The sequence below is a fragment of the Ambystoma mexicanum genome, chromosome 2p (genome assembly GCF_040938575.1).
Source record: "Ambystoma mexicanum isolate Mex_15411 chromosome 2p, UKY_AmexF1_1, whole genome shotgun sequence".
In the NCBI taxonomy this organism is placed as follows: Eukaryota; Metazoa; Chordata; class Amphibia; order Caudata; family Ambystomatidae; genus Ambystoma; species Ambystoma mexicanum.
The window spans coordinates 1,099,897,630-1,099,919,831 of NC_090923.1; the positions used below are offsets into that span (position 1 = coordinate 1,099,897,630).

The following is a 22,202-nucleotide window of genomic DNA, read 5'->3' on the forward strand; positions in this document are numbered from 1 at the left end:
AAAAAAAATTATATATATATATGGGGATTGCGGGGGTGTCCCCAGCAGGTTCCATATGGTAATGTCGCTACAAAAAAAGGCGCCATTCTTGTATGGTGACATTTTTGCGGCGATATTAACACATGGAACCCTTAAACTGCCTGACTGTTTTAAGCATGTCTGCCTTTGTAATTGGTCTAAACTCACATGGTGTACAGGACTGTACAGGAGTCTGCATAACATTACATGAGACATCCACCACCGCCAATGTCTTTTTGCCATCAGTGTTCTCCCTGATGCAATGCATTTTTCCAAACATGGCTTCCTGTATTGATGTACACCATGTGCTGTCCTTAACAATAACAATCACTGGTGGCTCATTAGGGATAGGATTCACAAGTTCTCTCAGCACTCTGAAAAGCTCCCTTGTGACAGAAGCAGCATTCAGAATTTGCATGTTAGTCAGATTTATTTAGCATCAATAAATGTCACTTTATAATTCTTAGCCGCTTAGTATAATGGGCGTTATCTGCCTCTGATCTACACTTAGTACAATTATTGAAACATTTCCTCTTTATGATCTTTAACTCGCGGTTCTCCAAAGACTACCATGCATTCTGCTTTCTATGTGGCAGAGATCAAATCTTTAGAGGTGCAAGAGAATTCACAGCATCACAAAGAGCCTTCTGATAGCCAGCAGCAATGGCATCTGCTAATTTTAAATTGCACTTATTCGCTCAAAGGCAGAAAGAAATGGATCCATCGCTTCCAAGGATAATTCGCACAAAATCCTTGATGTCGGAGAGGCCTTAGGTGGTTTGGTCCTTTTAATCCGAGACGGTAGTACCACAGTGAAAGAAATAATACTATGGTCTGACCATGGATAAGATCGGACATTAAGCCCACCAATCTGACTATTCAAAGTGAGAAGCCAGTCCAAAATGTTTCCCATAATATTTGTAGACTCAGAAACCAATTGCTGAAAACCTATCTCACTAAAAGAGGAATCCAAACAACTTGATCATACCTTTCTGAGAACCAAAGCTTAAAATCGCACACCGTAATGACTTTCGAAGATGGTTTTAGTAAGGATAACAACATGCTCAAATTTTGTTCTGGAAAATCAGTCATAGTATTAGGTGGTCTATATAGAAGCTGAACATTTTAAGTAATTATTTTAATATGGCTGATATCACAATCAATGGGACCCTGTATTTCAACTTCATGCACATCAAACAGTGTCTGCTTGGTGAATGCAAGGTTAGGTCCATTGTTTGGGGCTATCAGATAAGGCTATGGAGAGCAATGGGGTCAGAGGCCACCATCTGCTATGTGATGCAAGACATGGATGAAATAAAGGGAGACTCCCCCAGGCACTGCAGCCCAACGTTAACCTGTGGTATAAGTCCTATCTCTCTCTCTGACCTTTCCAGTTACTTTTACTACCCACTAGCCAGACTAGTCGAAACCTATATCAAACCTCTGGTGGTCCGATATCCTGCCCTGCCCCTAGGTCCACCCAAATTGCAGCAGCCCTTGAAGGGGCAGTTTTGGGACACATAGTAACCTTGCCCAGAGACTGTTAGACCAAGTGGAATTTAGCAAGAATATAATTTGACAAATAAACTGCCCCGCAAAGGGCTTCTGAAGGGACAGGGTCTCCAACCAACTACCATCGGTTTCAGCTTTGGAAAGCTGCTATGTATTTTCCAGCATCAAGAGGCTTGCTCTGAACTTGGGTGAGTGCCAGACAGGTGACCGCTGCAAAGATGGAGGCTGGAGGCAACAGCTAACACACAGGGATTTTCCTCAATTCCACATTACCTCAAGAGGCGGGTATGTGTCCTTTCTGTTACCAGAGGGATACTATAACACACAAAACAGACTGATCCGCAGTCTATTAGCGTTCACCGCGAGGAACGCTATCCGCGACGATCACGAAATAATGAAATAACACGACGGAAGAAAGCGTGCCAAGGAAATGAGAATCCAACAAGACCCCCTTCGAAAGCGTAATGAACAAAGTTGCGAGACCATAACAAGCTCTCCTCATCGAAGGGACACCTATGAGTAGAAAGATAAAGTACCATTTCCGGCTTTCCAACTCCACTATCTGAAAGTGGCAACACTACAGAAACCGAATGTGCTGTTTCTTTGCACACAAAAATAATTGGACAGGATATGTCGCAATCTCGCCCCTACGGGATTTGCTGATTGGGTCGAAAGAAGCAATAATGGGTCCTGAAGAATATGATACACGCAAGACATCATTGAAACCGGTCGACCAGATATACAGATGTCACCCTATATAGAGTGACACAAGTGGACTTATGCACTTTTAAACATAAATTGTTTGAATTAATCTCAGAGAACTCAAGTTTCCTATTATAAAGTTGTTATATACTCTCGCACAAGAGAAGGGTTCATGCACTTGTAAAGAAATGAGTTGAATATAAAGTGCATTTTTGTGCTGAGAATTTGTGCGACACATATATATTTTGATAAAATGTTTTAATTACTCCTGGATCAACCAGACACACCTCACGGAGGGCAATTAAATTGTCGAAGAGTGTGACGCCGAGTCCCACGTGACCTGTCTGTTTCATCCAAGGGTGCAGCCGGGAAATGGTTTTTCCCGTAACTGTCTTGGTTTTAATTGTTTGGACTAATGAAATTTAGATGTATAAAATGTATTGTGGTAGTTCATTGTGAATATGTTTTCTCATTTTTGTAACATAGGGTATGAATAGTCCCCATGCATGTCTTGCCGGCAGTCGGCATATTAGCGTTTTTTGAGGGTTAGAAACATCAAGCAGGGGTAGCATAGTGTACTCCCTGCAGGGAAAGAGTTAGGGTTGCATTAATCGCACAACATAATAAATAGCTCTGATGAAGTTTTTTTGTTCCTTAGGCTGGAGGCAACAAACAGGGCTGGACTGAGATTCAACATGGCAGACAGCCCTCTGAAAGTTTAGGTCCATAAAGCTGCGTGGGTGTCAGGCCTGCCGCCTGTGGGCACACGCTGGAGAGAAACACACTCGCGGCAGGCTGCACGTGGGGGCATGCAGGAATAGCAACAAGCACCTAGTGAAAAAGGATCCCTTGTGTCAGCATTGTGGGCCAGCCTGCAGATAGGGTTAAGTTTCCCAGGGTGTGGCGGTGCACAACGAGCCTTCGACTAAGGGACAGAGCATCAGCCAAACACTCTGAAGGTCATTGGTGTCTGCCCGGGCCACAGCGATGAACTTTAAGCCATTGGCTTGGGGCGGAGTAGCAGGAAAAGCTCTGCTTGTTACAGGGTCCTTCCGGGCCCCGGCGGTGATATTGTTAATCTGCCAGAACTGCCCCGTCCGCTTTTCCAGCTGATTTGTGTCTCCCTCTGGCCACCCGTGTGTTCATGGGTCCTAAGATAAGTAAACCCATAAAAGCTTTATGTGGTGAGACGCACTTGTAAAGTAACACATATGGAGGAAAAGAGTGCATTAATGATAGGGTGTTCTGTGTTGTTGCCTCTTTTTTTCAGATTAGCAGTGTCTATAATAGTACGACCACAAGCGAGAACTGAACATGGTTGGTAGGAGTTTGAGAATCATTCATGTCATGTTCAGTCCGAGTCCAATGTCAAAATGATGTTCTGTTTCTGATGGGGAGTTATGTTCATTTTGAGTCTTAATCATGTTATGTTTATAATGAGAAGTGATTCTCACAGCCAGGAGTGTATGTTAATATCAAAGTCTTGAGGAGCAAGCCTTGGTGTATGGATGGGAATGTCAGAATAGGGTGTGTTAGGTGGTGTCTTCCCTCTTGCTTCCCCTTACCTATCCATTGCCTTTTCCTAAACAGCTTACCAATTTCACTATTTCCTGTGTCTATCCACAATCTCTACCTAAGCCTCTTTCCCCCTTTGGTTGCCTCAATGTGGCCTGTACACACAACTAGGCATCTGGTTAAGTTGAGAGTGTGAATTTGCCCTTCGTGGCGAGCAACTCAGTACAGCTGCAGAAGAGTTTCTTTTGGTATAGCAGCCCATCCCTGTACTCAACTCTCCCAGTACCTTAGTTCACGCTGCATGTGCCTAGCAGACTGGTCTGTGCCACTAAAAAGGCAGTCTTGAGTCAAAGGTGGATGTGGGAGTCAGAAGAAGTACAGCTGTGGTGGGCAGGACTGGAGAGGATGGAAGAGTTAGGGATGGCGAGAACAGCGGCATGGAATAAGACAGTGGAGGAGTCAAAAGAAGGGAAAAAGGAGAGTAAAAGGAGAGTGAAAAGAGGGGACTAGGAGGACATGAAAAGCAGAAAGCAGAGAGGCAACCCATAGGAAGGGCGTCAGTGAGTGAAAGAACTAGAAAGCACAGTGGGCAGTGGTTATAAAAAGGAAAGAAAAGAGGGCAGCGGGAACAAGTGTTGAGCAAAGAGGAGAGGGGAGTACACAAGGCTGTCTTAAAACTATCACCCAGGGGAGAAGAAGAGAAATTAAGATGCAAGGCAGAGTGTCCCCAATTGTCGAGGTGGAGGATGGAGAAAGTAGAGCGAGTCAAGCATAACAGGAGGTTGGGAAGTGATCTAGATAGAACAAGGTGAATTGGCTCGTGACCACTTTGTGCTGGTATTAACTCTGGCAAACACAGCCGACTGCTTCTCATGTGTCACGCCTTAAGCTCCATTGGCCCAATGAGATTTGTGAGAGCTTGTGCCAGATGTAGCTTCACCTGAAAGAAGTCTGGACACTTCAAGTCCTGCAGCTATAGCGAACCACCATAAGGCGGTATAAAGACTAAAATGATGGTAGTGGAGAGAACCAAGCCAACCAAAAAAGAAATACACAGGATATTTAAAATCCCATTGACTTTCAGTGACTTGCATTTGATTGCCAGGGGGTGAACTGCCAGGGAAGTGAAAGACCATACGACGAACTATGGTCTTCAAGAAAAGTTGGAATTGTTCATGTTTCATTGCTTTGAAAAAAGCTCCATTCATTCATTCATTCATTCATCCCCAAGCATTGGACCTAATTTGACTGGTAGTATAAACCATATTGCACCTTACTTTGAGTCTTGAGTAATCTGTGGAAGCCTTGGTTTGACAGTTGACACACGATGCCTGAGCTTCACCTCCAAAAACATGACTTCCAACGTTCAAAAAGTGCATCCCCAGAGGTCCTTCCCTAGGGAATTCGCACCCTTTGAACCTCTAATTTGGACCCATCAAGATGAAGTTCAAGAGAGCTCTGAAACAAATCTCTTCCATGTCCCCAATGGGGACTAAATTCATATAGATTATTCTGTAGCAACCCTCAATGATTCCCTATTGCTTTGAAATGGCCTTCACCAGTGTACGTGCTATGCAAACAACAATACATCAAATAAAATAAATACAATTGCTAGGTTACTCATGTAATCCTTGAAGATTGAAAATGTCCACTTCCCTGTGGAAAGGTTAGATGTGTTGATTTTTTGGGCAGTCAGGACGACTTGTGAATTTAAGAAAATATATTCACGGATTATTGAATTGTGGATGCATGATGGAGTTGAACAGGCTTTAAAAAAAATAAACAAATCCAGACTTTTCTCTGAATTAATGTAATCATAGTATCAGAAAAGAGAAGCAGGTCTTTACAGAGCTGGGAGGAATTGTAAGGTACATTCTTGATAGTTTTTTGTTCCATTAAATCTCTGTAGATTTGTCATTGCTTAATATCAGCCAGACCGAAACACGTGTTTGGGGATGCTGTGGTACTCTTGTTCAGTGAAGAATTGCCTAGCATTTCGGTGCTGGACTGCCCCAGGGCAGGACAAAGACTGATATGTTTGGAATATTTCTTCTCTGTGAAAGATAGTGAGCTAAAGACTCTGGGTAAGTCTCTCGTAACCAGGACTAATGTCTGGCAGAGAGACTCCCAGGACCCCCCTTGTCAATTTGCATATTTAAGTAACTTTGGGTCTCACCCTAAGTTACTAGGGGAATCCAGACGTGGACCCCTTGCTCACTATTCGTAGAGAGGCACAGCTCCTCCCTACTGATGAGGTCCAACCAGACCGAAACATGTGTCTGGGGATGCTGTTGGTACTCTTGTTCAGTGGAGAATTGCCTAGCATTTCGGTGCTGGACTGCCCCAGGGCAGGACAAAGACTGATATGTTTGGGATATTTCTTCTCTGTGAAAGATAGTGAGCTAAAGACTCTGGGTAAGTCTCTCGTAACCAGGACTAATGTCTGGCACAGAGACTCCCAGGACCCCCCTTGTCAAATTGCTTAATATTTGCCACCCAACAATGCCGCAAGCCATGCAACTTTGTGGGATCCCATATGTCAGAACATGTCCCCGCCACTATTTACCAAAGTGCAAGAAAGCGGCAGAGTACTGTGGGCACCAAGGCTAAAGGAGGTAGCAGAGCTGCCAAATAGCAACGGGCCACACAAGCTACACCTGACTCTGAAGTCTGTGATAATGGGGGAAAGGGACAACTGCTACCTTTACTACAAGTCCTAAGCTGATTCGCATGGAAGGTTGCATCCGTCTTTATCTAGAGAGCAGTTTATGCCTTTGTGTCACTGCTTTAACTACCTCCTCAACCTTGAATGTGCCAATGAACCGTGGACTAAACTTCCCCTTTAGCTTGATCTACCTGGTAGATAACCAGACTAAATCTTCCTTCCAATAATTGGGGGCAAGTCTGCAGGTTCAATCTGCAAACCACTTGTATCTGGCGTCACCTAATTGCAAGGTAGAATTCGCCTTTGGCAAATTCGCCTGCATCACCTGCAACCATCCCTCTACATCAGGGTTTGAAGACTCCCGAAAATTGCATGGCTGAAAACCTTGATTGCAAAAAACAAAAGGGACACTGAGGTTATTATAAAAGAACTTGGCTAGACATGTCAAATCCACCCAACAGTTCCTCACCTTTTATATAAGGCTGGGTAAAATAACTCTTGATTGACTTGACTTGTTCATTCTATCCATTGGACTGGGGGGGGAGTAATCAGAGGATAGGTGTATCTCCATTTCCTATTTTCCTTACACAAAATGCTTGCCAAAATTTGGAAATAAAGTGTGAGGTCTTGTCCTAGACATCTTGGAAGAGAAGAGCATATAGTCGACCTCCCATGTGTCGAGTTTGCAGTAGTGACCGGCCCTTTTATGGGGATACAATAGCCTTCCTTGGTGAGAACATCAACCACAATCAACAAATACCACCTTATCAACAGGCAGGTCCATGATGAAATCCAACGTATGGCAAAGCAACAGCGGGATCATTAAGGATTGTAAAAGGACCTGCATGGTTCTTCCATTAGAACGAGCACAGGTTTTGCAGGTCTTTACAAAGTTCAAGATGTTAACTGGTGTAGTTTCCCACCAGGAATTCTTCTCAGGAGCTCCAAAGTTTTCTGATAACCTGGTTTACATGCTAACACTGATTCATGGCCCACCTTCATTGCAGAGATCTGCAAGTGTTCAGTGGGCAGAAACAACTTGCAATCCACGACCGGTCTTTGATTTGTAAATCAAGGTATTTACTCCCCCATACCTGCAGTTGAGCTGGTGATATACAATGCCTGATTTCTAGGTGAGAGTCTAGCCCCCAACAACAAAATTGTCTTTAGAGATCAATTCTCTGGCTTTTCCTTCTCCCTTCCTTGATAACTGTTTTGCATCAGCTTCTCCACTCCTGCATCTTGGCTTAAAAGAAATGTCAAATTTGGTGAAAAGCAAAGACTATCTTAGCTTCTGAGAAAGTCAGGGGTCTTAGCAGATTTTAAAAATGGCAAGCATTTCACCCCAGAAGGTAATGCCTCCGCACCTGGAACACAGACTTAATTAACAACAACTTTCAATCAGATATGATATAGGTGATCTCAGCTGTCTAAATCTTTTTAGAGAAGGACACCAGAGGCAGCTGCCCTGTTTCTTTATGTGGTTGTGAAATGAATGGACCAAGGACTTGGTTGCAGGTGCCGTCTTCTGCAAAGAAGTGTCATGTAATGTCGGTATACAGGATTGTGTAACAGTGTCGAAGAAGGAAGCTGAAACAAAGGTGGCATGGTGGACTTTATAGACGTTTATTTGTGCATAAAAAGGTCCCCACTATCCCTGTCTTCTAAGAGGGGTTTCCCTGCCTCAAAACTAATACTAAACGGTCAGTCAGAATGTCGTCAAATTAAACTCCACCATCCTGTGTCACAACCTATTTGTATCCCTCACGCTACAACTAAAGGAAAAAAACGAACCAAAAGTTCAGTCTTCAGAAGAATGGCTCCCTTCGCCTGTTGCTCGTATAGCATCCAAAAGAATGTTCTCTTGCAACAAAAATGCCAGGAGGAATGACCAACTTCCCCTGGCTTGCGGGTTTCACACAACCTTTATATCATTCCACATCCAGGAGAATGGCTCCCTTCTCCTGGTGTAGATCTATAAAGTTTCCAATAAAATCACGTGGAATGACTCCGTTCCCCAGGTGTCTCTAGATCAACTCCCAGTTCAGGGCCAGGAGAATGACTCCCTTCTCCTGATATTGCTTAGCACAAAGTCCCAAATCGTTCTTTGTTGATCACTGGGCTTAAAGTCATCATTGCAACAGGGAAGTTCTCCTTATTTGCTCTGTTCCCTTTTGTTAGGGTCGCAGACCCTTCTCTGTTGGTCGTTGGGCTTATTGTTGCCACTGCGACAAGGAAGGTCTCCTTGGATGCCTGATTTCCAATGGTTCGGGTCTCCGACCCATCTCTGGTGGTCAGTGGATTTTTGTTGCCACTGCGACGAGGATGGTTTCCTCTAATACTCTCAGTATTTGTTTTCGGGTCCTAGACCCTTTTCTGGTGGTCAGTGGTTCTCTCTTTCCCACTGCGACGAGGAAGATCTCCTCCAATACTCTCAGTATTTGCTTCGGGGCCCAGACTCTTCCATTATTATACCCAGTAGCAGGCTCCTCACTACTGAGAAGAGAGAGAGCGCTTTGTGGACCAGCTTCCCATTTATCCTTCACCCCTCCAGGTCTCCCGTACCTCCCATTACCTTGTGTGTAATCGTGGTACGTCACCGGGACTTCCTGGGATCGCAAGTCTTCTCACCGGGTCTGCTGCTGCATAGGCTCTGCGGTACTTCTTCCATCTGTTTTCTGCGGCTCCGCTCTCCTGTTCGGTCTTCTGCTCTGGTTCGCACCTGCAGAACCAGCAGAGGACTCCCATGGCACTTCACCAGCATCCTCTTCCCTCTAGTCTTTTGGCAGCGCATGTATCACTCATGCTGGTTTGCCTGCACACCTGCTGCCATACTCGGCAGGATTTGACAAGGTTGCGCTTGACGCGGCTGAGCTTGACACGTTTGATAGTCCATTGTTACTTTTTATACCTTGTATCCAGTTCCTGCCATGGATTTTGTAAAAGTCTTTTTTTCTCTGTTGATAGCTTAATGCTCATGCCTCCTCGGGCCACCTCGTACCAGTACTAGCACAGTCAATGAACTTCATGTCTCTTGTGCTCTTCCTCGTCCCAGTACTTTTGGCTTTGGCTTTATCTCCTGTGTTACAACAATACATAGGTTTAATTTCAATAAAATGGTTCTGAACATTGGGGAGGGCTAGGAAATGTTGGGGAGTGACAACATCCAATGGGCTGTACCCCAGGGGATGTCCTTGTGCCCGTAGGGGTATTCCCACCGCATGAGGTCCTCCCGCATTAAACTACGCCTAGAGGGACTACTGGGTAGCTGCTGCACCACCCTAGCCTCATGGGAAAGGGCTCCCCCTTGGGGGAAAAGTGACGACCCCTTGTGAATCGTCAAAATTGGCCCTGAAGTGAAGCTTCTTTTGACTCCTTGAAAAGCCTCATCAGCCTTCTGAGTCCAAACAAATTTCACCCCTTTCAAAAACAATTTGGTTATCGCAGGGATTTGTCAGGGGAAATTTCAGATGAACCATCTATAAATTAGCAAACCCCAAAAAATGTGTAGGCCACTGTCGAACGTCCCTGACCTTACGGGAATCCATCTGCAGGTGCCAAGGTGAGATGACAAAGCGTAAGAACTCCAGTGCCTCGGTTTGGAATGGACTCTTCTCCAATGTTTCAAAGAAATTACTTTTCTGCAGCTTTCACAATACCTTTTGAGAAATATCTAGACAATAGATGTCCATATATTGCCACTGCACAATCCGAGATGAATGACCTGGCATTTGTAAAGCCCATACTTAGTCTTGAAGGCGGTCTACCACTCCTCTCTCTCTCTCTCTCTCTCTCTCTCTCTCTCTCGTACCCACATTAAATTGTAGGCTCCATCGCGCCTCAAAACACTTGTATATAGGCGCGTTATAAATGCCATATCATATCAGATCCAGCTTAGTAAATGGGGACCCCGTGGATCTGATCCACTGGTGATAGTGGAAGTGGAGAACGTTTCTTGAAATTGATCCAGTTTAAAGATCTATAATCTATGCAGGTGCATAACAAACGATCCTTCTTGGCCATAAAAGAACAATAAAGATGCTGCCTGGGGCTGCCAATGCAGAATATTAACTTTTGCAAAGTTGTCTTTGATATAAGCCTTCAGATGTTTATTCTCCTTTTCAGTCGAAGCATAAAGCTGACTGTGTGTTATTGGGGCAAGATCCTTCACTCTGTCTTGCAATCATAAGTTCCAGGAGGGGGGAAAACTCTCCTGCTTCATCTTTGTTTATGATGCCTCAAAGCTCCTGATAACAAGCCAGAAGTTCCCCTATAGTGGCACAGATGGTCTGTTATCAACTCTGCCCTTTTTTACAAGCAGCAGTCCACCTTGGTTTCAGAACTTCTGAGAGCTGTCATATCTTTCCGTTGAAAACCATTTTTCAAATCAAAAAGTGGATTTGAATTCAATGGTTCTCCCGTACCAGTTTATGTTTGGATTCTGTAAAGGGAGCAAAGGCATACCCAGGATGACTCGCAGTTGGAGCATAAATCGGCTCAAAAACCGTCTCCTCACAATGCCCCCACACCCAATCTTTAAACCCATGGGTAGTGTCTCCTGTGTAATCGACCCTGAAGAGAGTTCAGTTCTGTCAACAGTCCAGCTGTCCTGCACTTTCTGAACAAAGGAGATCACCGCAGCTTTAGCCAGCCTCCAAACAAGAACGTTGATTGTGGACCCAAAATCTAATACAACAGGGCCACTTGCCTTAAACCTCCCTTCCAAAAACAAGGATACATTTTCAGTGATTTAAGGGTGTGCGGAGTGCAGACTGCAGTGTGTTAGCATCCCGTTGGGTCTTGACCTGGCAGGAATGGAATTTTATAGGACGTTGAGGTCAATCACTGAAAATGTTCCACACCTTACAGCAGTAAAAACCAAGATTATTTTTGTGTTTCTCCCTCTCCTACCTAGAGATAGAAGCACAGACCCTACCTTTGGGCTCACCTGACTTAAGATCCCTATTCCTGGAATGCCCATTGCGTGCCCCTTCCTCCCCAGGATGGTCTGGCCTCAGCCAAGCCTCCCCTGTTCCCACCTTCTCTCCCGAAAATACTCTTTCTGTGTTCTGTCTTTGCTCACTCACGCGCAATTCACGCGCAATTCCACCTGGTTAACTAGGTCAGTCGGAGTCACACAGAAAGTATGCCTTTCTATCAATATGGCTGAAGCATCCTTGAGCTCATCCTAAGACTTTTGTAGTGCAAGGGGACTCTTTTCCCTATCGCCATGGCTTTGGCAGGAAGCCATTGAACTCTATTTGCAAGGGAGAGGTCCTTTCCCATGGTTTATATTTTGCCACAAGCTGCTTGCTTAGTTTGAGTCTTTTAAACCATGCCATTGATTTCTAGGTAGATTAATATCCCGAGAGTTGCAGTAGTGTGAGTGATTGATTTGTGAGTTTGCTAATGTTTTGTCCGTAATTGGTTGGTGGGCGGGTTTTCCTTATAGATGACATTTCGTAAATTACAAGTGGTCTATCGGTTTGTTTAGGGTTAAGGTGAATTTTCCATAGAAGACGACACCAACTTGTAAGGCACATTTACAGGAAATGGATTATGCCACCTACAGTGCTATTGAACAAAGGCAAAAGGAGGCTTGTTACACAGCAAATTTGAAACCGGGGAATAGAACATTTTGTTTTCCATCTAGTTTTGGATTTATAGTGTTAACATTGGAATCAATGTATAGGTACATTCGTCTTTTACAGTTAACTTTCAATAGTAGGGTTATGTACATGCTAAATAGTATGGTAAAGCAAGAGTTGAGCACTGAAGCACCACCCAAAGGTGATGGTACGTGGGCAAAACTAAATGTACTTGGTTTTACTCCATAATGCTAGTTGCATTAATTGTTTGCCTTTCATGGATTTATTTGCAACTTTGTTTAACTTCTGCAACATGATGAAGTTGTCCACTGCATTAAACTGCTGCTCAGATGTCAAAGATGTGAGACCGACAACAAAGAATACAGTTTCAAAACCTTTATTAAAAGAGTCAGGATGGATTAACGCCTGGCTTGTTATATCCCGGAGGTGGGATTTTCTCTACCTAAATCAACTAAGGAAAGTCTGTGTCCGTCAGTAAAAACTAAAAAGCTGTCTGTGTCAAAACCTATGCTTGTCCTCACATTTAATACTAAACATAGGGGCTGATTCATGGAACCTGTGCGCCGGAAAACGGGGATTTGTGCGCCATTCTGCCCGCAAATCCATGTTTAACAAATGGGGATTTGCGGGCAGAATGGCGCACAAATCCCCGTTTTTCGGCGCACAAATTCCATGAATCAGCCCCATAGTGTAGGGATATTCTTCATGAACAAAACAGTGTCCAATACAAAATATGGAGTGATCTCTGGTTCCTTTCCCAAGTTCATTTTACAGTTCCAAAAGATGCTTGTTTCAGCTGATTCCTCGAGCCTTGGAGTTTCCCTTTCCCAAGTCCAAACCACACTTATTTGTAATGCACGTGTTAGGTTGGTTTCTCAAAGTTCTACAACAACCTAAGGTTCCCTTAACCTTGGGGTTTCCCTTCCCCAGGTCCAAAGCACACTTGTTCTCAATGCACAATGTTCAGTTCACTCTACAAAGTTCCACAACACATCAGGGTTCCCTTCCCAGAGTTCAAAAAAAATTTCTTTAGGCCTTGCTTGTCACAGTGTTCAAATAGAGCTTAGGACTCCCTTCCCCAAGCTCAAACCACTTCTCTTCAAGACACACTGTTCCTTACTTCCTTTGTTTCAACTTGCTTTATTTTTGTTGGGGCTCCCTGGTTGTGGCACAGTTAACAGACCGCACGGTCCACATACTAGAAGTTACGGAACTAGTGGCCCCTGTAGCCTCTTTGCTTAGTTTCTTGTTTGGCAGATCGAGCGGTTGCTCACACGTCACTGCTCCCCCTTCCGCCATTCCATATCAGCTTCTTCTCTTGCACTCATGTTCTTTATTGTGCGTAACCCTTCGGTTACAGAGTTTCCAGCCACTTCCTTAAAGGCTTCCCATCCCATTAATTTGGCAGTGTGCTTTTGCTCCCACTTCAAAGCTCCCTCATCTGCCATTCAATTTATCTCATTCGTTTTAGTTTGGAGGTTTTCGAGAATGCACTGATTGTACACGGCCACTTGGACACAATGTAATTCACTTGTTCATTCACGCACCAGGTTTCTCTCATCACTCGAAACTCACTGGTCGTCTTCTGCTTTCCACAGCTTCTGCGCTCATACAATTCTTGTGGTTGCAGTCAGGGTCTCACCTCCTTCCCCTCAGACACTGCTGGGTTGGTTCCTCTGCTCAGGGGAACGAGCAGTTCGCAGTCACCACTAATGGACCAGTATCTGCCACAGTCTCCTTCTTCCGACCTCGCCAACACGTTGGAGACGCTGCTTCTATGCCCCAGTTCTACAGACTGCCCTCTGCACATCTTCAGCTTCTCTGCGTTCTGTTCTCCACAAGTGCCCACCTGGCTTCCCTGCTGCTCTCCTGCTCTCTGCTGCTGACCAACAACCTTCTGCTGTGTGCTCCACCTTTTATACGTTTGGGCCCTGTCAGGTGTGAATCCTAGGGCATGCATGATAATAGCCCATGAAGGCTGAGGGAAGAGAGGGGTAGTCAGCGTTAGGAAAGGGGAGATACTGTGTCTCGTCGTCCAACACCCTCTCCACTCAGGTGATCCTCCCTCGCTTGTCCGCCCCCAGGGTTGGGATCCAAAAGCGATGGCCCTTCCCTGGCCACCTGAATAGAAGATCCCTGGGAGTAGATGTGAGGGCGCCCTCAGGTTTCTCACATAGAGCAGAAGATGGCAAGGTGACCCTTGTATGTGATGGAAAAAAACTGTCCCCATACAGTACCTTTAGCAAAGCTTTGTTTGTGCCGTTATTTGGTTTGACGAGATGGGACTTAATAGATGCAGGTATTCAAGCAGATCTTGTCCTGAAGCCCTCTTTGTGACCAGGAAATGTTTTGAACCTGAGTGTCGCAAATAAATTGCTTGTTATGTTAGTGATGTGACCGTCGAGTGGGTTCCTCCGTTAGTATGCCATTGTTTTATCATTCTGAAATACTTTGTTGCACTACACTTTGACAAAAATTACTTTGCAGGAAGTAAAAAAAGAAAACTATTATATATATACTAGTGGTACCACCCGGCGTAGCCCGGGTTTGTAGCTGATGTGTACGTGAGGGTCTGCTATAGCCTTCCATATGTTATATTGGGCCTCATCACGAGTTGGGTGATATCCTGGCTGTAATAACGCCCACCTGTAATAGCGTTAGTGCCAACCGGTCCAGCACTATTAGCGCCGGATCACGGGTTGGGCGTTAACGGTAAATCCCCATTCCCGATTGGGTCCACTGGACCCAATGGGGCATTTTCAGTGCAAATATCACACGCTAATGCAGCCGGCTGTAATTGTGCTGTAAACAAGGTGCTAAATGGGATTTTACCTCCAGAAAAAAGCTGGAGGTAAAACAGCCCATTTAGCGCCCAATATGTGATAGGGCCCTTAAATGAGGCGGTAATACAGTTTTCGCTGCATTTAAGGGCTACCGCCCAACTCATGAGGGGAATCACTGCCGACTGCTGCTGCACTTGCTGTAATGAAAATAGCCACGACCGATGCTCCGATGCCGTTGGAGACACCAGCTGATTCAATTGAGGCCCACGAGGACCATAAACGACATAAGATGGCTGCCGCCACCATAGTCATGGCAACCGCCACAACATCACCTGTGTGCCTGGATTGGGCCCCACACCTCGCTGCGCCCTCCCCTCCTGCTTTAAAGGGAGAGGAGGCGCGCCGCGAGGCAAAGCCGTGTAGGGAAGGCCAGGAGGTAAGGCCGACGTCTCTCTCTGCATCTCTCCGCTGCTCGAAGGTGCGGAAGTCACCCAAATAATTCCCAGTGATAGGTAAGAGCCTCGCGTGTGCTCACGCTGACCGCGCTCCTGAAACTGCCCTACGAAATGAGCGACTACGCGCACTCACAAAAAGGCCCTACGAATCTACCTTTTGCCTGAGCGCAGAGCTCAGTCTAATCCGTCTCAGGGCTAGATTCAATAATCCATCTGACTCATTCATATCCCACCATCCGCAAGGAAAGGTGGATCTGCCCACTCCTGCACATACCGCCTATACACAGCTTGTCTCCTCCCCACCCCATCCTCCCCTCTCCACTAAGCCCTTTCTAAGGAACCCCGCCCAAGACATACCTCTGCGCCACTCTTCCAAACCTATAACACGCTCATACCCATGCCTGCTAGGCCACTGTACTCTGCAGCACGCGGCTGCTCTGTTGACTTGAATCTCCCCACATGCAATGAAGTGGCTCCGTCCACGAGATTAGCTAATGTCTCAGCGACATATCTGTCACCTTTACACAATGACAACTATAAAGACAGTGAGACGTCCAGCAGTCCTCGCACAGGAGACACTTTCAACAATTTGGCATGTAGCTATAAAGCCCACACATGCAACATGCCCCTACTTGCTGTAAGCGCCCCACTGCAATGTGTTGACAATCATGTTGTTCTGCCTACTGTTGTACTGCCCTGTACTGATGTTGTATTGCCACCATGCACTGATGCCAAGATTACTAATGTCCCCACGCCGTTCTCATGCACCCCACTGCAATGTGCTGACAATCATGTTGTTCTGCCTACTGTTGTACTGCCTTGTACTGATGTTGTATTGCCACCATGCACTGATGCCAAGATTACTGATGTGCCCACACCTTTCTCATGCGCCCTACTGCAATGTGTTGACAATCATGTTATTCTGCCTACTTTTGTACTGCCCTGTACTGATGTTGAATTGCCACCATGCACTGACGCCAAGATTACTAATGTGCCCACACCTTTCTCATGCGCCCCACTGCAATGTGCTGACAATCATGTTATTCTGCCTACTTTTGTACTGCCCTGTACTGATGTTGAATTGCCACCATGCACTGACGCCAAGATTACTAATGTGCCCACACCTTTCTCATGCGCCCCACTGCAATGTGCTGACAATCTTAATATCCTGCAGTCGGCTGCTCTGCCCTGTACCAGCTCCTCCACCCCCTCCCCATCTCTCCCTCTACCCAATCCGATGCCCCCCTAAAATGTGCCCTCATCAACTCTCGATCCGTACCAGCTCATTCACTAGATGTACATGATCTGATCAGCAGGAACAACCTTGACCTCCTCTTCCTTAGCGAAACCTGGTTAACTGATTCATCTGGACCTGCCCTCACCCTAGCCATCCCTGCGGGGTACACTATCTACAGACAGGACCACTCCACCCACAGAGGGGGTGGGGTAGAAGTCATCGCCAAAGAATCCCTATCAATTAGGACTATTCAGAGAGACCTTGATCAGAGCTCAGATTACCTTCTACTTAAACTTAAAATCTCAGAAAATTGCACCTTTACCGTCCACCTCATCTACCGACCACTTGGCCCTTCCAGCGACTTCCAATATGCTCTTACCCACTCCCTCTCAGACAACCTAAAAAATGCATCTAAAATTCTGCTCCTGTGGGACCTTAATCCAGGCCTTAATGACCCTAAAGACCCACACGCTAAAGCTCTCAACAAAGCCCTCTGCACCTTAGGGTTCTCGCAAGCCATATCCAGCCCCACTCACACTAAAGGCCGCATCCTAGACTAGGTTGCCCACCATAACTGCTCTCTCAGCCTCCCTGTGATCACCCCTCTACCCTGGTCTGATCACCACTGTATTACATTCAACATCGTCACCTCCAAAGGTCCTCAACCTCCCACCATCCCTCTTCCAGCAGCCCTCTCCGGCAGCTCAAAACTGCTCACACACAACAACTTATCCCAGCACCTTAAGGTACCCGCTCTCCTACCACCCTTCTCTGATGACCCTGATCTTCTTGCCTATGACCTAAAGAAGGCCGTTGACCTGGTGGCACCTCTCACCCTCAAAAAACCCAAACAAATCTAAGCATTCCAATGCCTGGTTCACCCAGGATCTCCTACAAATGCGTGGCAAAAAAAAGGTTGCACTCAACACTTGGATTAACAACCCCACTGAGGACACTAGAATCGCCTTCAAAACCATCTCTAAACAATATAAAACCACCATCACCAATGCCAAAGCCACCTCTTTCAATACTAGGATAGCTAATGCCAAATCCGGAAGTAGAGAAATATTTGCCATATTTGGAGAGCTTGAGACCCCCTCCTCCCCTCCATCACCTATTGTGAAGGATGAAGCTTGGTGCAATTCCATTCAGTCCGTCATGCTTAACAAATTGGAAACCCTACAAGCCAAAATCCTTGCCCACCAACGGGAGCTCACCAAACTGATTGCTAGCAGTCAAGGCATCCATACGCCTGTAGCTAATTCCAACCACTACCCTTTGTTCGACTTCAAAGACTTGAGTGAAAAGCAGGTCATCACACTCCTCCAATCCATCAAACCCTCTAATTGCAAAGGTGATGCCTGCCCAGCACAAGTCATTAAGGACTGTGCCCCCCTCCCTAGCCCCTATCATCACTGCATTCATCAATGCCTCATTTCGCTCCATCTACGTCCCATTGGTACTAAAGGAAGCGTGGGTTCGTCTGCTCCTTAAAAAGCCCTCTCTTGACCCCTCCATCCCAGGTAACTACAGGCCCATCACCACCGTCCCCTTCCTACTAAAAATTCTGGATAAAGCAGCTTACCTGCAAATGCATAAATTCTTAGAAGACAATCACCTCCTAGGACTTAGAGAATCAGGATTCAGACCACGTCATTGGACCGAAACGGCTCTCCTGGACCTCAAAAACCAGATCGACGACACCAGAGACGCAGGCAAACCTTCGCTCCTTCTGCTTTTGGACCCATCAGCGGTTTTTGATCTGGTCGACCACAAAACCTTATGCCAGCACCTCTCCTTAGTAGCCAACTTCTCTGACAGTGCGTGCAAATGAATTGACTCATTTCTAAAGGACAGAGCAATGAAGGTCTTCTCCGACTCTTCAAGCGCTGACCCCAGCACCATCAAATGCGGGGCTCCACAAGGCTCTTGCACAGCCCCACCCTCTACCCTCTACAACCTCTTCACAAGGCCTTTGTTCAAAATCCTGGACTCCCTGTGCATCTCATATACGAACTATGCAGATGACACCCAGGTACTCATCCCCCTCTTGGGTCCAGAACACTCTGAACTTCATATACACAAAAATCCAATCCTGGATGGCAGAAAACTGGTTATGTCTCAACAGTGAGAAAACTGAGCTCTTTCTGGTTGGCTCCCCCTCCACCCTGAGCAAGTTGGACAGCCGCTACTCCTCCTTTACCATCGATAACATCCCCATCACCGTGTCACCCTCTATCAAAACCCTAGGTGTCTACCTGCAACCTGACTTGACCATGAACAGGCAGGTTAACGCCATAACCTCCACATCCGTTTACCACTCTAAACTCATCAACTCAGTTAGACCCTTCCTGTCCCAACAAAATTGCCTCACTATCGCCAGGGCCATAATCTGATCCAGGCTTGATTACTGTAACGTGCTATTCATTGGCACTTCTGCTAAGAATGTCGCCAAGCTTCAAATTGTACAAAACAACACGCTCAGAGCCGCCACTGGTCTTGTGCGCAGAGAACACATCTCAGAAGACAGGTCCACTGGCTTCCAGTTAAGGAAAGGATCACCTTCAAAGCTCTCGCCCTGACTCATAAGTGTCTCTATGACCTGCCCCCCCACACCCCACTTGGCACGCAGGATCACCAAACCCACCACCCTTAGAGCATCCAGATCTCCCTACTACAATCTGCTATCTGTTCCCAGAACACGTAAAGCCCGGGCTGGCGGCTCCAGCTTCCCTGCGGTTGCCCCCACACTCTGGAACTCCCTTCCACTGCACATCAGGCTCATCGAATCCCACTCAGCCTTTCGCAAAGCCATCAAAACTGTATGACCTATATTCTGTGATACCATGTAACCATTGACTCTGAAATGTAAATAAGTCTTTCATTGGGCGGCTTCATTGTAACCCTTAATCAAGCCTTCTTAAGCTTTGATGCAGTGCCTCAATGCCTGCGAGCTGTAGTGCGCTCTACAAATCCAAATAAATAAATACATTGTGTCCTTCCTATTTTTTAATAAGTCACAAAATCAGAAATCTCCTGAAATCGCCTATACTAATTGCACAGGGCCGGACCCCATCCTGTGCATGGCGGATGGATGGGGTTGTTCAGATTTCACTATCGCCAGTACACCCCAGACTGTATGCCAACCTCGGGCCAAAAGTTCATCCCGCCAACTGTTGTGGGGCTGGAGCCAACAATCGCAAAATCGTCAATCTCCCAAAATTGCCCATACTGATAGCACAGGACTGGACACCGCCCTGTGCAGGGCAAATGGGTGCAGTTGGTCAAATGTCACTATTGACAGTACACCCCAGACTGGTATGCCGAGCTTGGGCCAAGGTTTAAGGCAACCTATACTGGGGCTGTGGCCAACACCAATACTGATGGTGCAGGGGTGGGGTTGGTCAGGTTTCACAATTGCCAGTACACCTCGGGCCAAAATCTCAGCCCACAAAACGTGTGTGTGTGTGTGTGTGTGAGTGAAATTGTGCGGGAATCCCCCCCCCCCATTGAAGAAAAAAAAGGCACAAAGTTATTTTGCCAAACTGAAGTACAACAAACTATTTCACTTCGTTAAAACAATGTAGTACCCCTTCATTGATAGCTGAGGGTGTAGGTCCTATGGTCTGAGAGAACTGAGCAATGTAGTGACCTCAGAGATTTTTGTCTAACCCTGGCAAATGCTTTACTTTTCCTTTTGCAGCAACAGCGGGTGTCTGCAGTGAAACGAGGCATGGATCCAGAGCGAGATAACATTGGAAGGCATCCCAGGGCTAGAAGAGGGGGAGGAGCAAGAAAACATGATGAGGTATTGTTTCTTAAGAGGATGTTTAACATATAGGTGGTATTCCACTGCAACATAGACTGACATGGTTGTCGCTGCTAAGCAATGTACAGTTCTTCTCTGGACTCAGCCTGTAGTTTTCTTTTCAACTGCAAAGCATGCTGCTCCAACAATACTTGTCATCGATATTTGTTACCTCAGCCGAGACACAATGGGCCGTTTGCCCCAACATGATTAGCTGAATATTGTTTTTAGTACATTCACTTTCTTGGTTGTATACCACAATGCTCTGCCAAAAACAGTAGGGAAACCAACCTGTGGAACAGTGGCTGCTAACTTTGATTGGCGATTTCACCCACCGTTTTGTACAGTTTATGCTAAAATGTTAAATAACTATATCTATTTATTAGTTCCCGGACCATATATTATGTTTCATGATATTTACACAGCGTGTACTGCCATTGTTGAGGCTTCGAAGCGCTGTAGGTTGAAAGGGTCTTCAGCAAACTGTAACAATATTTTATTGTGTTTTAAGTGGTGTTGAATTCTTTATTTATACTTTGGTTCATTCCTTATTAAATGACTGCACTTTCTTTCACAAGTGGTTTCTTCTCCAACATTGGATCTCTGATAGAGTCACTTGCCGTTTGAATATTCCTTGTCGTAAGGTTCGGAATTGTCAGGGGTCAGAAATGTGAGGCGTACGACTTGATAAAGGTTTTACACTGCTAGCTATTTTATTAACTCATAAGGTTTTGACAAATGCCTCACTATCCCTAACCTATAGAGGATTTAGCCGCCTATCAAAATAAACTAAAGGTAACACTCTAATAAAAAGGAATCTGTCCCTCACACTTTTACATACATCAAACTCATAAAGGTAATAAATGGCAATTCAAATGTAACAGAAATAACAGTTTTATTCAACATAAGTCCAATATCTGTGTATCCTTGTAACGTGGGTTGGATCCCCTTCCCCACAGTCAAAGCAAGATTTGAGCCTCTCTTTCTCATCCCAGTACCTAGAGCATTGTGGGGCTTGAAGTCGCCAATGTTCTGATTATGTTCTGAGTATTGCCTTCAACTTTATTCAATTCACTCTTATCATGAATTACACCTTTAGTAAGAGTTTTTAAAGGGATTAATGGTTTGTTTAGATTTAAGGGAGATTCATATTCTTCAGAAGCCAGAGTATTAATGTTCTGTTTCTTATGTTGATCATAACAGTTGTCACAACCAACAAGATAGGTAGCTTTGGGAAGGGAAGCCTCACTCTGAAAACGAGCCATTACATATTCTTGTATCATGGAAATATCTCCCTCTGAGGAAGACAAATACTGCGTCTCTCTCAACAGAGCCCTTCTATTCCGTTGGCATTCTTCTCCTCCCAGATGATCCTCCCGGCTAATACCACTCCCAGGGTTCGGATCAGGTAGCCGCTGCCTTCCCCTGGTCACCTGAGTGAAGAATTAAGGTAGGGTTTTTGTGAACCTGGAAAGCTGTGGTCACTTTAGTGTTCTCTTAGCCGTTTTGGGTCATCTTGCCCCATAGCCAATAGGTAGTGTCTCTCTTGGCTCCACCCATGGAGGCCATCTTCAGATTTTTGAGGGCTCAGAAATGGGAGGCAGACAACTTTGTAAAAAGTTTTCAAAATTAGCCATTTTGTTAAATAAAAAGGTTGGATAAACACCTCACTATCCTTACCCTGACAAGGATTTCCCTCTAACGGAAACACTCTAACAAAACAATATCTGTCCCTCACACTTGTACATTCAATAAAACTATAAGGAAATGCATGGCAGTTCAATTCAAAATCTATATATAACATACAGTCAAATTCACAACATGACCACCGTCTCTTCTCATAACCTGTGTGGATTCCCCTTTCCCAGATCTGAGAAAGGTTTCGCTCCACAGTTCAA

The 22,202-nt window shown here is 45.5% G+C and overlaps 1 protein-coding gene across 2 annotated transcripts in view; it reads left to right on the forward strand.

Annotated features, from left to right (window-relative positions):
• TRPT1 (tRNA phosphotransferase 1) overlaps positions 1–22,202 on the forward strand; it is a 281,545-nt gene that overhangs the window by 31,740 nt on the left and 227,603 nt on the right. For both annotated transcript variants that reach the window (XM_069645097.1, XM_069645098.1), the window contains exon 2: positions 20,200–20,304. In XM_069645097.1, coding sequence (XP_069501198.1) covers positions 20,230–20,304 — 75 coding nt within the window. In that variant the 5' untranslated portion in view covers positions 20,200–20,229. The remainder of the gene's footprint in view (positions 1–20,199; positions 20,305–22,202) is intronic.